The sequence below is a fragment of the Bemisia tabaci genome, chromosome 4 (genome assembly GCF_918797505.1).
Source record: "Bemisia tabaci chromosome 4, PGI_BMITA_v3".
Lineage (NCBI taxonomy): Eukaryota > Metazoa > Arthropoda > Insecta > Hemiptera > Aleyrodidae > Bemisia > Bemisia tabaci.
The window spans coordinates 11493203-11509470 of record NC_092796.1 but is presented as its reverse complement, the minus strand read 5'-3'; the positions used below and the strand labels follow the sequence as shown (position 1 = coordinate 11509470).

General features: G+C 39.9%; 1 protein-coding gene across 2 annotated transcripts in view; it reads left to right on the top strand.

Moving 5' to 3' along the window:
- Positions 1-16268, top strand: part of LOC109033507 (facilitated trehalose transporter Tret1) — an 83056-nt gene that overhangs the window by 59946 nt on the left and 6842 nt on the right. Inside the window, exons 1-4 of one of the 2 annotated variants that reach the window (XM_019046164.2) lie at positions 2063-2253; positions 9368-9503; positions 12406-12728; positions 15371-15718. In XM_019046164.2, the coding sequence (XP_018901709.2) occupies positions 2200-2253; positions 9368-9503; positions 12406-12728; positions 15371-15718 (861 nt within the window). In that variant the 5' untranslated portion in view covers positions 2063-2199. Of the gene's footprint in view, positions 1-2062; positions 2254-9367; positions 9504-12405; positions 12729-15370; positions 15719-16268 lie in introns of those variants that run through there. The other variant, XM_019046163.2, reaches the window with a different exon arrangement.

Below are 16268 nucleotides of genomic sequence, written 5' to 3'. Positions count from 1 at the left end.
CGCCTTCAAGTGCGGCGTGATACCTCACGCATTCCGGAGAGTTCAAATAGTTGTATCATTGCGCCGTAAGAATGTGACGGATTATAAAATGGAAATAGCTTGTCTTGAAGACTTCGCGTAGACTTGTACTGTTTTATCACAAGAGACCCTGATCACCATGATGTTTCATTTGCTTAATTTGAATTCTTATCTACATATCATGATTATCATAGAACTAAGAATGGTAAATGTCCGTTGGTTTCTTGGTAATAAAACATTTTGTCCGCAAAACTAACCAATTCTATAATAGAACAATGGCGCCTTTGCCGTGGACGGTGGATGGCAGTGCGGAGGTAAAACACACAGCAATTTCGCCTTCAATTTTCAAGATAGTCCCTAGTGTATCCTTCGTGCAATAGTAGTTATCTATTCAAGGGTTTGTGGCTTGTGTCACCCACGAACCTCGTCTCGCATTACTTAAACTTCGACGTGTAGATTTTGGCGCTAGCTCTGTTTTTTTTCAATTGAGTATTCATACCTCACAAGAAATAAAGTATGCAAAAATATTGATTCACTAATGAATATTTTTGAAGAAGTAATGTTTCCTAGCGTTTTCGGAAAAATTGCCACCGAGAAAAGTATTTTCTCCATTTTTTCACGGTGCTTTAACGTACACTGGAATGATTCATAATAAATTTTCTTACTTTTAAAAATTATTAAAATAATTATTAAAAATAATAAAGCAGTGCGGGGCTCTGCATATCCTCACATGAAAGTCATAGGTGTTGCGAAAAAGGAGTTCTAGAGTCTGAATTTTCTCCCGATGACCCCGTCGATTTCACCTCTTTTCCTCTTCTTCTTACTCTTCTTATTCCTCTATTCCATAAAAATCTTAGCCTTAAAGCACCATCCCCATTATAATATTTCATTACACCACTGGGTACTTGACTGCATGCTGTTACAGTCTATGCCATATATCGACGATGAAACTAGAAAAACACGTATTTCTCGGTTTTCAATGTTGCAAACATATTGCCAAGTTTAATTTCAATACTGAAAAACAGCTATATTGATTCGTTAGTGACTCTCCTTCCACAATTAAAGTATATATTCATAAAAACGTCATTGGAATGTATTAGATACTCACTGATTATCTTGATATTTAATTTAAATTTACAAAAACAGGACATAAGTAAGATTAGATATTTCATATGAGGTGACGAATTATCATTTTGAACCTTTGATTTGTCAATTTGAATTATTTTTATTCTTACAGGCGAATTTTCTTTTGAAAAATTGAAGTTGGAGCGAAAATTGTTGAACGCCACAATCGAGATACGTATTTTTCCAGTTCCTGGACCGTACATTAGTGTCATTTTTGTAGATAGACAATTATAGCTATAGTGAAAAATACCGAGACTTTTACCCTGTTCAACCCCACAGTCTTCAGCTTCATCCGACCTAACACAACCGGGAAAAAGGCTAGTGCGAGTGGTCTGAAACACTTTGTGTAGGTACTTCTGTAATCAAATTCTTCGACTAGAATAGACAACGATGCATACATTTTCCATTGGAAAAATTTTAAAAAGAAAGCATCATACTGCAGGTTGCCAGATTGAATATTAGAATGCAAGTTGAACCTGCTATTACTTCGCGAAACTGATATGGAAGCAAAGTGCAACATTTGAGAGTTACGTAATTCCTTTCGTCAAAAGCAGATACCCCGCGATGATGTACACATGTCACTGTTTTAACAAACATGTTTGCACATAGATTATGTAAAAATTTCCTTAAAATCAAAGGGCACTCTATTTTACTAAAGGCATGCTATCAGAGATGTTTTATTAAAGCTAAGCTGTCAGAGATATTTGCTCTCGCGTAGGCCAATCATCGTGAAAATTCTCAGTATTGAAATGTGGTAAATATATGCGAATGTATGCGATATAATATTATCAATATTAAGTTATGTGGTAGGTGGCATGTGATATGTGATATGTGTTATATGATATAATATGTGAAATTTGGAAGCTTATATAAAAAATAGTTTTATTCCACGAGCTGTGTTATTGTGATTTCATACATATTGACTTCGATCAACGGCGTTTTCACATTTTTGGATGACGAATTTGAAACGCGAACGACTGCTTCAGGCTCTCATGAGTAACCTGGGTTGGCCATCTCTTCGTTTACTTCTCTTACACGTCTGATCACTTTTCTACAATGTCACGAGAACAGTTGCTCAAAAAACCTTCATCTGGAAATATTCATCTGGAGGTTAGAACAAGGTTACACCATATATTTTCGAGAAATGGTTTTTCTCTTCTTTTCCTGCTTTTGAATATGAGGGCTCTGTGATTAAAAGTCCTGCTATGGCCGATGAAGGAACAAAGGGTTTCAAAAACTGAATGTTACATTGCTGACGTAATCTTAAAAATTTTGTTTCACTTCCATTGCAAATCAACAAAACATTGTTACGATCCTTTCGCTTAGCATATGAGCCAACAAAACTGCCAATTTAAAATTTGGGATTTCTCCAAATTATGCACAAGTTTAAATCGTGATTTGTTTAAATAGTCCAAAAATGCAAATTTATACTTATCTAGAATCCAAGTTTTGGACATCAATTTTATACCACAACTTCGAAGTCTCAAGCGCTAAGCACGTACCTATGTTTAAATACAAATCGCTTCAAGTTATTACCGAAAGGATTTTGAGCATCACATGCGGAATACTGTTTTAAATAACTCGTAAACTGTGTAAATTTTCATGCCCATTATAAAGCTGTAAACCTTGTCGAGGCTCATCATTCTCCCCAGTAAATCGTAAACTGGGGGCTGCGTCCCCTGACCAATTTGTCGTCCAGTCCCCCCTCCCCCTCTCCTGAAGCGCTTCGCGCCCAAAGCGTCATCATGCGTTACTCGTCACTCTTGTAATTTAATATCATAAAGTAAGGTATAGGAACTTGGTGTCCGGAACTCTATTGCCCCTCCAATTAACATTTCCTCTTGACTCGCCAGTAATCAAATTCTAATTTTTAAACGAAAATATTAAGGCCGATAGAGCCCGTAGCACGCACGATGTAACCATAACGCACGTTGAAAAGCCATACAAATTAGCGAAATAGTCGTACTAAACAGCGAAAAATCTAATCGGGGTCAAATACTGTCATCAAATTTTGATTTAATTTAGATAAGCTCGAACGGCTTCATCTTAATATTGACCTTCAAAACTTGCCTTCTTTTTCCTCTACTTCCTCTTCTTCCTACTAATATGATGATACAAATCTGTTACAACCACCTCTAGTTATTCTAATTGGGTCCATTAACTTAATCAGCACTCCGACGAAACTTTTTTGTCTCCAATCTTCGGTAAGGTGATCGGAACCGTGAGGCGTGTTTCCCCTCAATACTATTGGGAGTACAGCTTTCACATGTAAATATAATGTCATGCAAAGAACCAAACGTGAAATTTTCTAAAGATACATCGGTCGCATCGGTCAAATTAAAGTCTAGCCGTCAAAAATTCAAGGGCAACTTCAATGCTGCTTGACTCATGTATTATTCATTCACGCACTCAAATTATTGCGTGTATCAAGCAGATCCAGTCAGTGGAAACCAGAAATCGTGTCAATATCAAGTAAATACATTTTACGTGTAAATTGCATGTTTAGGTATCACACGAAAAAGATTATCAAAATATTTCAAAAATTATAGCAATTATATGAAGCTAACTGACTTATCAGCCCATACTAATTAAAGGTTCAAATTGGTGGTCCAAAGCAAGAAAGCACCTACCTGGCATGTTTGAGGAAATCGAGTTATTGGTATTTTCTTCTAGTTCTCCGATATCAGTTCTATGCGTGTAAAAATGGTTCACCATGACTGTGATGCCGATTTTTAGACAGAAACTCTAAAATTTGCAATTCCTATAAGGTAATCAATGTGGCGGTCCCTGACTATCCCTCGATTTCTTAAAGTAGCTTTTGTTAGATAAAGTTAGTTCCATCTCTGCACTGTGCTACCGTGATAGCGAAGAGAGCTGTAATTGCATCTCTGTATGAGCCATGGTTAGTACTTGCTCTTATGTGTCTTGCGGCTCATCCCGGAATGCACTTACGACTCTCTTCGCTATCACGGCAGTATGGTACTGCATCGAGGAAAGTTGCATGAACGTCAATTTCAACAAAACGTGACCCTTTTAATTGATAATACTAGCCAGTTCGAATCTAGGCTCAGGATAGCGAAAGGTTCTCTATTAATTTACCTATCAGACAGTTGGGAGAAAATGGGCTCTAACATGTAAACTGGAGCAAACTAAAAATCGAAAAAAGTGCCAAGCGTAATTTATCGAGGTCTCCAACTTAAAAACTGTTAAAATACCAACATGTCCACTATTCCTACTCTTCTCTGTTAGGGGTACCCCCAGCCCCACCTCCCTCTCTTTTTTTTACAATTTAATTGCCTGGATGGTGTTTAGGCAAAATCTTAAGAAGTAGGTACCAAACTGCAATGCGTGACCATATTACCATGTATTTAAATATTGAATACTATTCAATGAGCTTTGTGAGCTTCTGGATAATATTCTATTTGCCCGCATCCGCATAACTTTATATCTATCGGATTTTTTTAATCATGCCCAACTTATTTCATATTCCTTGCATACAGTCTTGTTTAGCAATCGGTGCATCTCGATTAATAGGGTGACTAGCTACCGATGCAATGGGTGCTCAGCCATGGTTTTTTACATTATTATATCTATCGAATTGATATTCCATGTCGTAGAATCAGGTGGTGTGTCCCACTTATGATAACACAGCTCTCTTGCTGATACCGATGTTTTTTGCGTCACCGTAAGATAGGACACTCCCAATACTCCCATTCTCATTGTTGTCGGTTATGTTGAATGATTACGCACATTTTTCTTCGCGATTCGATCGGATTTTATGTCTAGTAATCCGGCAGCCGTGGAACAAAGCCACATTCTCATGTAGTGACAAAATATTTTTGACAAAGCCCCCACCCCCTCCCTTCCCTCTGGCCCTAAGCTAGAAAGAGGAGGCAAAGAAGGAGTAAAAGACAAATGTTTTTTTCAAGGAACAAGGTTTCAATGTAATACTTTCTCGCGGAAAAAAACATGTATCATTGACTAAGTATGACTGATAACTGCCACGACGTTACTTTAAGACTTTTCCAAGAAAAAACAATTATTAAACCGGGACTTGTAAAAGGGGCGATTCATGCAAGTTGCTGACACTGTTGATCCTCCACTTAAATCAATTATAAATAATCGGTTTTGAGCGAAAGGGCCTATTCCGATATACATCGGATTGTTTAAAATGGTTTTAAAAGGGCGGGAAACCCAGTGTTGTTAACTCTCGAGACTCTCCACATAATTTTGTCGTCTCCCGAACGAAGGAACGCAACTCTATTTCAAGGTTACCAAATTAATTCTAACAATCATTTTATTTTACAAAAACGTACCCGTGCAATTTCTATCCAAAATGATTCGTGGTTTACATAAAATTTGAGGGAAAATCGGTAAAATTTTCTGTTAAAAATGCACGAGATTTTCCCAAATAATATGCACTTTCAGAGAGAAAATTTGGCAACGTTGAAATGGAGTTACATTCTTCCGTGATGAGGGAAACGACGATTTTTGTGACAAATTTGGTCCATTAGTATGCGCAACAATTGGAATTAGCGCGTTTATTTTCGGTGTTATCTTTTCCTAAAAAAAAGTCATCATTGCGTAGCCTCGTAGGTTTTTGGAAATTTGTGATAATCTTGAAAATGAAAAAAAATCAAAATGAATGCTGTTTTTCAATGGGGTTCATGCAGCATTTAATGTGATGCTGAAACCTCGAGACGTAGAGAATTGATAATTTAACAATTTATTGTTTCTTATCATAATATCTAACATGTTGATCATACCCACTCATGGAAAATTGCACAACAGAAGAAAACGCCTTTTTAAATATTATCTCTACACGCTTACTGAACATCACTTGCTATTTTTAAGCGTCTATTAACGGCAACTTCGGCAATCCCTTAAATTAATTAAAAAATAATTCTTTTCGATAAATAAGATTTAGGAAAATACCCATGCACAATTACTCGGCAGTCCATACCTACTCTCGGTGGATTTAGGCGTGCTCACAGGTGTCGAGACTGCGGACCAGAACTTCAAAATTCAGATTAAGGACGACGATTGGATTTTATGGCAGTTTTTGAGATATCATTTTTTGAAAAGAAATAATCGAATACGAAAACCCTCATGAGATTCCTCGATGTCTTTTATACGAGAAGATTATGATAATACCTCACCTTACACTATGTATTATGCAAGACAGGTCCGATTTTGAGTTCAATGAATTTTTAATCAAGATCAATTCTAGTCTCATGTCTGTGTTTACTCTTACGTAACTAGTTATTTTGAATGTTCTCCGTGCACAACAAGTGGAAAGTTGACTTAGTAAGTCTAGGCTCTTGATGGAAATGGGGAGGGGGGGGGAGAATGTCATTGAATTAAGCATGCGTCCGGTGGTGAGCCATGTATGGTCGATTATCGATATTTCTCCATTTGCTGCTATGGTATAGAATCGATTATTAAGATGTCCGCTGCGAACAATCCGTTTATCGATCCTTTCCCATAAAAATGGCAAATCGATCGATATATCGCAAAGCACGCCACGCCACTGCATGCGTCCGATCGATGGTGCCGGTCCACTGTTTGCAGCCTTAACCTTCTCAGTTCGTCGCTTTGCGAAGACCATGAGTAACTTCATTTTTATGTGTGACTCAGTGTTCAATACACGTCGTAAAATAAACAATAGAACTAATTCCAAAATTCATCACACCCATGAACCAGCATATCGTCGAGTTCTTATCTTAATTGCCGTCGGTATCTAGCGTTAAAAAGAAATGCCTTATACACCAGGAGCCTTCGTTCTTTCAATTTATGAGTTGCAGAAAAAATAGAGATTAAATTGCAAAAGATCCATTCAACGTTGATCCTACAGGGTCATCAAAATCTATTTATTCGCAAAGATAGCCCAAAGGGATGATACATCTCGGGAGAATGCCTCACGTAGTCACATTTTGGCATCATGATAGCGTTTTTTCCGCAGGGAATGAGCGCCACCAACCTATCACTAAAACTTAGCGAATGTATGCCATGGAATTTTCCTTAATTTTTTCAAAAGAAGGGGAATTCTAACCATCCACAAGGATGATATATACTGCGCAGGCAATAAAAACGAAACAATGAAATAAAAACAGCTCGCACAGTTACCGATGAATTACATAGCTTCCTATGTTTAAGTACCTGTCTAAACAAAGGAAGTTATTTGGTGTCTTTAGTGGCAGACTTTAATTATTTCCCTGCTTCAACTTTTCTGACCTTCCTCTATTTACTCTGCTTGGCTCATGCTTTTCCACTGCCTAGATTTACGAGACGCGATAACTTTTTCTTTGAGAATACGTGCAACAAAACTGACCTAGTTATCACGAGTATCTATAATGCCTTCAGACTCGACATCCACTTGTTTCTCAATCTGACAAACCAATCATAAAGCGGAGTGTTTGTTTGTAGTTAGATAAGACACAAGTCCAGAGCTACAGCTCTGCTGGTCGGGATAAAATCAGTGTGTATCAAATTCAAATATGGATATTAAGAAATTGAATCGGAAAATTTGAATAAAGGGCACATTTTAACAGGGCCGGGTTTACCTACTTGCCGCCCATTGGCCGCCTGTATTTTGCCGCCCATTGGCCGCCTGTATTTTGCCGCCCCCTTCTCATTCATTCTGAAATATCAATAGCGGAGGAGGGGTGCATAAGGCGCGTTTACTCGTGTTGGACACATTTTTTAGGAAAGCCCTGTTAACACTACTAGCAAAAGTTCACGGAACTTTGCGTGAAAGTTAAGTTCTGTAAACCTATCTCTGTGTGGACAAGGCCTTCCATTCAGAACGAACAAATTATGAAAGAACAAACATAAATGTAATTTAATGTTTTTAACTTCTGCCGTCGCGCCGCGCAGCCTGCACCGTGTTTGGCGCAATGCGTGAAGTATTCCGACAGTCTTGTGGGCGCTATGCGTTTCACGCCGACCGCTGCTGAACGCACCGTGTTTGACGCAATGCGTGAAGTATTCACGCAGTCTTGTGGGTGCTAAGCGTTTCACGTTTGATGCAATGCGTGAAGTATTCGTGCAGTCTTGTAGGCGCTAATATGCATTAAATGCCGACCTGCGCGCCGAGGGCTTCTCCTTTTCATCTCAAGTCCTCGTCATCATTTCTCTCTAATTCGCGCCGTTCCAAGCCAAATTGCGTGTTTGGTTTCTCTCTTAACTCGACTAATTAAAGGTGCTGTCTCTTGTATCACTGAAAGACGACAAAATTAGAAATCACTATACTCTCAGGAAATGAGAGATTTTGTCGCCTTTTCTTTTTTGTATTTTTTTTTTCAAAATCCGATTTTTAAAAGTGCAAAATTTGCCGCCCCATTGATTGACCCGCCAACCCCTTAATCCGGCCCTGCATTTTAATGAACATGATGATAGCATACATATCTAAACGTTTGACATGTACTTGTCAGATATAATTGTTTCGCGTTCCTGCAAAAGACCCCATGCACTTTTTTAAACAATAAAATGAACAAGGTCCTAGTGCTGAAAAAAAATAAAAATTAGGTAACTTTACCCCGGCTCAGATGAGTTGACTCTGTATCATTTAGCTCAAAAACTCCCAATAATTTCGAAAATTGATCCTTTGCGAGCATTTCAAAGTTACTGATATATGAATTGGGGTTTTAAGGAAAACACGGATGAAAACCAGAGCTGGCTGTCACCCGAGAAAACGCTTCATTTCAAACGTTCATAAAATTCGTATTTATGCAAATAATGGCTCGAATTTGACATGTAATTCGGGACTACAACCTCAGGATCGTCCATAGAAGCACCTATCACAATTTGGAAACTTGTGGTACATATGCTGTTTCTAACACGAGCCAGAGATTGTAGTTCCTAATTGCAAAATGCAGTCCAATTTTGATCCGATTTTTTTAAAAAATTAAGAACAGTTCGGCAATCATAACTGAAAAATATATAATATTGACCAAACAACAGTTTTTTGCTGCACTGAACAATTCGAATTTCCACTCTTGGGCACATTTTATCTGACTCCGTCACAAATCATCGCTCCTATGACGTAAGGCCGTATCTTCATTTTCACGTGAGCCCTCAAACGTATAAAGTTTTATGAACAACAGGGCTCAACTCAGAAATCAGTTACGCCCTTACGTCAGAACAGCAACGAAATGTCCCTCATGGTAATACAATCGAACAGTAGCTTTTCCACTAATACTTCTTCAAAATTTTCTGTTCACAGATCATCAGCAGTGTGATAGCCTCTTCGACTTTACTGTCGTCTGGGATGAGCTTAGGCTTTTCTGGGGTAGCCTTACCTCATATGGAAGCACCCGACAGTTTAGTCAAGGTCGGTCCGCAAGAAGCCTCCTGGATAGGTGAGTAACACGATGCAATACCGTCAAAGCTTTGTAAAGTAGGCTCCGTAAATAAACAACAATTTTGTGAGCCTCAAAAACCCAATGAAAATGAGGACCAGTGGCGTGGCGTGATTCGAGATATATCGATATTTCCCCATTTGAAGCTATGGTAAAGAATCGATTGGTAAGTTGTTCGTTGCGAACACCCTGATAATCGATCCTTTTCCACAGGTTTAAATGGCAGATCAATCGATATGTCGCAGGCAAATAGTGAAATCAGGCATTTTGTCAAATGCCTAGGCAGATAGTCAAATTTTGACGGTCTATAAAATTTAAAGAAAGTCTGATACAAAAGCAAAACTGAAATCTCTCTCAAAAACGCATACCTAAATATTTTCTGTGGAAATTGATTTTTCGCAGGATGATTTATACTGTTAGGCGAGCTAAAAACTATATATCACCTTCACATTTGTTTAAAGTACTATTTGGATTCAAAACGACGGATATTTTTTAGTCAATCGAATATTCGTCAAACCTTGTCTCGTTTAAAAATCAAGCCCAAAGCACCGTAATCATCCCAAAAATGCGTTCACAAATGCGTTCACACTTAATTAACAAAACGTCTCATCAAAATTCAAAGCTCATAATCCTCTCGCCACACAGCCACCTGCGTGACATACGCACGGCCGCAGAGATCAAAATGCCAACAATGATCGGTAATAAAAAGGCCTGGCCTTGCTGTTCAATTGCACCTATGCACAATCCAGTCCCGAGGAATTGTCATTAAACTCTAATGAAATTATGTTTTCTTACATGAATCGGTTGATATTAAAACCTATCAATTTCTAACTCTGATGAACCCTGAGCTCCGTAAGAATACATGCGTCTTTTGGTTTATCAAATGTTGGACAAGCTCAGTTTTAACATTGACCTATAAATATGCACTAACGGAATCGCCAACGCTCATTTTAACGAGCCATATTATGACAGTTGGCAGTGCCTTTGGACTTCCGCGTATGCAATTCGCGGTGCATCAACACTATGATTCGTTTCTGCTCGGAGCAAAGCTTAAGCGCCCACGTCAAAACTGTTTTATTTCTCAGAAATCCGTCTATTCTGTGGGAACTGGGGAAAAAAATAGTTGGAAATGTCGTTGGTATACATTTTAGTATTACATGCAAATTGTTCTACCGTGTGCTTTTTGCCAGAAAAAAAATAACGTCGAAATGTCTTGTCACTTTGATCACGGAGAGGTAAAAGAATTGACGTGAAACCTTTAACAGGGACAAACTAAGATTCATCTCATTTTTAAAAAGCTGCCATGAGATAGATATTGATTTTTATTAATATTTTATCAAGGAGCATATAGCATTGACTCACGAACGACTTCGATCGGAATACTTCATGGAGCTATTCTAAAAAATTGTTTCACGAAATCGGGTTTACAATCCGTATTTCTCCGTATCACTTACCCATTGTGCGCTTGTAGAAAAAACTACCTTAAATAAAACGCACTTTATCAGACCTCATGAGAAATCGATTCAGTGACCAATTATTGGCCTGAAAAATAGGCCTAGTCCCCGAGGTTGTAAGATGTTTCAATTAGAACTTTTTCCACACTGATATTTGTAAAATAACTTAGCAGAATAAGTTTGGCAACCGCCCCTTACGCTCTTCTTTACTACTAATCCTTTTTCTGTTCGCCGTGTCACTTTGCGGGTCGTTACTAAAACTCGTTTCGCAGACATTTATTGCAATCCGGGAAGGAAGAACACCTCTCAACCGACCGCGTGTAAAATAAAGTAAAGCGAACCATCAGCGAGTAATACGACGGTGAAACTACCAAACCACGTATCTCGGTTTGCGACGTCGCAGACTTCCTGTCATACTTTATTTTTTAAATGAAAAACTACTTAACGTCCAGTCTTGAAAATTTCTGTGATTTTTTCTCTTCGTGCGGAAAAAACTCCGTGAAAATTTCAAGGAATGATATTAATTTGGTCTACTTCAAAAAAATAAAATGTGAGCGTAGATTTTTAAACACCGCAAACGAGATACGTGGTTTGGTAGTTTCACCGTCGAATAATAGTATCAGTCCGACCCAATGTAAATCCACATATACTGCCGCATTTAAACAGACTGCCCAGGTGACTTGTAGAGGAGGATATTTCATTCTTGTTGATCAACAGATCTTATCATTAAGTTTCCCTACTACGAATAAATTGTATTATTCACACAGATACAGAATTAGTGACCCATTCTGAACGCCGCACAGTGGTATATACTTTTACTTTCGAAGATATAAATATGTTCTAGCATAGTTATCTATCATTCTACAGGCATCTACCGCCTACCGCATTAGTGCGGAAAACCACTTTGGCTCAATTTTTTTCATATCGATCGATGATGTGTGAAAACTCTGATGGTTTCACTTGTACCACTGATGAGACGGATTTAGATTAAACCATGGTATGGTTTCACTTGTACCACTGATGAGACGGATTTAGATTAAACCATGGTGTACTGGGCTGGTCTAGTTTTTGCTAAGAAAGGGTGTAAAGTTGCCCGAAGTTAGGATCAAATGGATTTCTGAAGTTTTCTGATTACGCATCCGAAAACTTGAGGTCCAGCTGCCGAAGTTCGGGTCAGACATCGAGGCACTTCGGTATGTACCGGAGTACTTCAGATGTGTAATCCGAACCCTTCGGTATGTATCGAAGTACTTCAGATGTCTGACCCGAACTTCGACAGCTGGACCTCAAGTTTTTAGATACGTGATTCGGAAATTTCAGAGATCCATATGACCTCAACTTCGGGTACCACGCACGAAAATTTTTTCTCAGTGCCCCTTACTCAATAAAGAAGTGTCGAGAACTCCCTCTTTATTCGACGATTAATCGGAGAATGTTTTGTTTTACAGCAAGTTTGGCGAATCTGGCGACTCCGGTGGGGTGTCTGCTGGTGGGTCCGTTGCTGGACCGGCTGGGTCGGAAGAACACGATGATTTTCGTGGGAGTCCCTGCGGTCTGCGGGTGGCTCCTCATCGCGGTGGAGCCGTCCCTTCCGCGCGTCTACCTGGGTCGGCTCCTCACCGGCCTGGCCACCGGGCTCTCCAGCATCCCCAGCACTGTCTACACCTCCGAGATCACCTCCAACGCCATGCGCGGCATCCTCGTCACCTGCTCCTCCATCTCCATCGCCGTCGGCATCCTCACCGAGTACTGCCTCGGCTGGTGGTTCCAGGTCAGTCATCATCATAGACTAATTTAGTGGCTACGTCTTTCTATATAATATCAAACCCTTGGTTTAAATGCAAACAAACACAGAACCTTGTTTCTCCCTCTTCTTGTTATTTTAGTGGCTTTTACTCCAGGAGAGGAGCCTACAGCCATCTAGAGACATTTTTGAACCTTGTTCCTGATTCGCGCCATGGTGTTATAATGCGTTCAAGTGTTTCTTATAATCAAAGGTTATCATGTTTAATGAGTCTTTAATTGATTTATGACCAGTCAATGACTAAATTTTAATTAACACAATTAACGCATGAAGAATTTGTATATGAGATTATGTTAGTTTGCTTCGGTTTCAACCAAGAGTTCGATGTTTAATCGAATGATGTAGTCACTAGTCAGTCTATAACTGTCTATAACTGTAACGAATTCCATTATAACGCCTGGATGCAACTATTCGGGTCTATTGGATGTCCGTATTGCATACGCACGATATTGAAGGCATTTTTACTCTCCAGGCACTTATTGTTTCCGCGCAGCGGCGCAGGTGGACGGCACCTACTGCGAAGATCCTAAAAGATAGAACGCATTAAATCCGTTGTTTATCCATATACATCTCTTAGGTGAAAATAGTTGCTTTACAAATCATGCTCAGCACGTCGCGACATCCAAATTGAAGCACAAAAGATTATCACTTCCTACGTCTGTGTGCAACAATCCGTGCCTAGGAAAACTGTTTTCATTTCCGCAGCCCATATTTCAGGAAAGAAACAGTGTTATACATTTGAAAAAGGAAAACATTTTTCTTCGGCACGGATTGTTGCACATTGTGCTTCAATTTTGATGTCGCGACGTGCTGAGCATGATTTAAAAAGCAACTGTTTGTGCCTGAGAGATGTATTTGTTCCATAAACAACGAATCTAACGCATTCTGTCTTTTGGATCTTCGCAGTAGGCACCACTACCCACCTTCGCCGCGCCGCGGAAGCGATGAGTGCCTGGAGAGTCAAAACGCCTTCAATGTCGTGCGTATGCAACACGGACATCCCCAAGGCTCGAATAGTTGCATCCAGGCGTTATAATGATATTCGTTTAGTGTTAATCGCAAGCGCCACCAACTGACAATGAGTATACGCCTTGTTTGTTTCTCTCACACCTTAACCTATTTCCAGCGTTACCTACTTTACCAATGTGGTAAACTATTACTGGTTTTAATCGCAAAAAAGTCAATTTTTAGGCGAAGGCATTGACTGTTTAATTGTTTTACAACGCCAGCGGTCCTACCGTCCTCTGTATCTGTTGAGCGATAAATAGAACAAATAATGACAGATCGGAGTGAAAACTTTACTTATAGGCGAGTTTTGCAAATCAGGTTAGGATTGCTAAAACGATCGCTCAACTTTTCGGTCATCAGACATCATTCGAATCTAAGCCCTGCGGGTTGATTGTTGAATTGGTAGAGAAAGCGATAGACGAAGAAGGTATAAGGAGTATGGAGCAATCCTATTGGTTGAAATGTGTGGTTCTTATAGACTAAGGGGATAAATGATGAACTAACTATAGGGTCTCTTATGGTTTACTGTTAGTTAGTCTATTACCTACCTCCTTTGTCTATTGCAACCACTAGCTTCCACCATTACGGTCCCTCCATATCCCTTTGGTCTCCTTCGTCTATTCTCCATCTTTGTCTCTGCCTCTTTCGCTAAGGTGACTTTTATTTCCGAAGGAAGATTACAGTGTGCACTGAAAAAAAAAACTCCGGCCGTGCAAGCCGTACTTACTCGCCATACAGACATACCGTCCGCGTTTCAGGCTCAGCGACCAGAAGTTTCGGGTGTAGCGGCCGAAGCAGTCGAGGCTACGGCTCAAGCATCCGAAACTTTCGGCTTCTGAGCCCGGAACGGACGATCTGTCTGTATGGACTGCATTTTGCAATTTGGACCTATAAATTCTGGCTCATCTGAAAAAGCACTTATGTGCTCAGGGAAACTAATGGCACATACGTTGTTTTTAAACTGGGCCGGAATTTATAGGTCCAAATTGCGAAATGTAGTCCACATAGCCCGTAACTTTTCAGTCCGAAATACATATGGACTGCATTTTGCAATTTGGAACTATAATTTCTGGCCTGGTTTAAAAACAACGTATGTGCCATTAGTTTCCCTATGCACATAAATGTTTTTTCAGATGAGCCAGAATTGGACGTATTTATGCTAAAAGGAGATATGTGCAAGTGGAAAGATGGGGTGTGCTCGTTAGTTGGGCCATAAGAAACAATGTAAAAGTGGATATAGCTCCTTTTGAGAAAATTGAAAAGCGGGATTTGACATTAAATCAAAAGGAGCTAAGCGCCAAAATATGCTAACTCATGAGCCGCGGGCATGGCAAGAGAGCGTTGTGGACAGGGCTCATGAGTTAAAGACACGGATCCGCGGCTCGGAGTCTCCATCGTCGCCGCTGACGTCACTGGCGCTTTATATTCCCCATTCATTCTTATGGCCCGACCACTAACGAGCACACCCCATCTTTCCACTTCCACATATCTCCTTTTCGCATAAATACGTCCAATTTATAGTTCCAAATTGCAGAATGCAGTCCATATTGTCCCTGCTTCTTATTTGAACCTCCCAACTAAAAACGTTTCTCCTGTTACAGAGGCATTGGCACTGCGTGGCCCTGGTGAGCGGGGTAATCTCGATCTTGGTCTCGGGTCTGGTGCTGATCGGGATCCCGGAGTCTCCGGTGTGGCTCGTGAGCCGCGGGCAGAACCAGGAGGCCTCCAAGGCGTTGTGCACCCTCCGCGGAACCAAGTCCAAGAACAAAATCGAGAAGGAGCTCAATCAGATCATCGAAAATTGCCGGGCCTACCGCGGGCGCAGCACCAGCATAGCTCGCTCCATATCCGGGCTCGCCCTTCCACAGGCCTACAAACCCCTCATCATCATGAACACCTACTTCCTATTCCAACAGGTGTCCGGGCTCTTCGTCATTGTCTTCTATGCTGTGAGTTCTTTCATTTTTTCTCCTTCCCTTAATAGCGAATGAAAGCACTAATAATATAGATTACATTTTTCAATGAGAAATCCTCTATTTCTAGCTCATTTTAGAAATAACATATATGCCATTGGTCTCCCTAGGTAGATACTTGCTTTCATGGAAAAGCCAGATATATTGGTTCCTCATTACAAAATGTAATCCGTATGTCAAACAATAAGTAGCCTTCTAATATGTAGTTTTTGGAGGTCCCGGATTCGATTCCCGGCCAGGTGACCCGAGTTAGATGGTCTCGTACAATGGTTATATGCGGAGCTGGCTTGATTAGGGACGGAGGGGTGGGACTTTAGGGACGGTAAATGCGCAAGATTATTCCTCATTGGATATTCGAAGTTTTTTCAAAAAAAAAACTTCAAGGTCCGCTAGGGCTAAGGGCTATATTCAACTTATCAGAACACGTGAATCGCGTTCAGCAAAAAGGAACCAGCATAGACCATACAATGTTTTCAAAATCGCCCAGTTTCTCCTTTTCTTATAAAAATACTTAAAATATTTACAT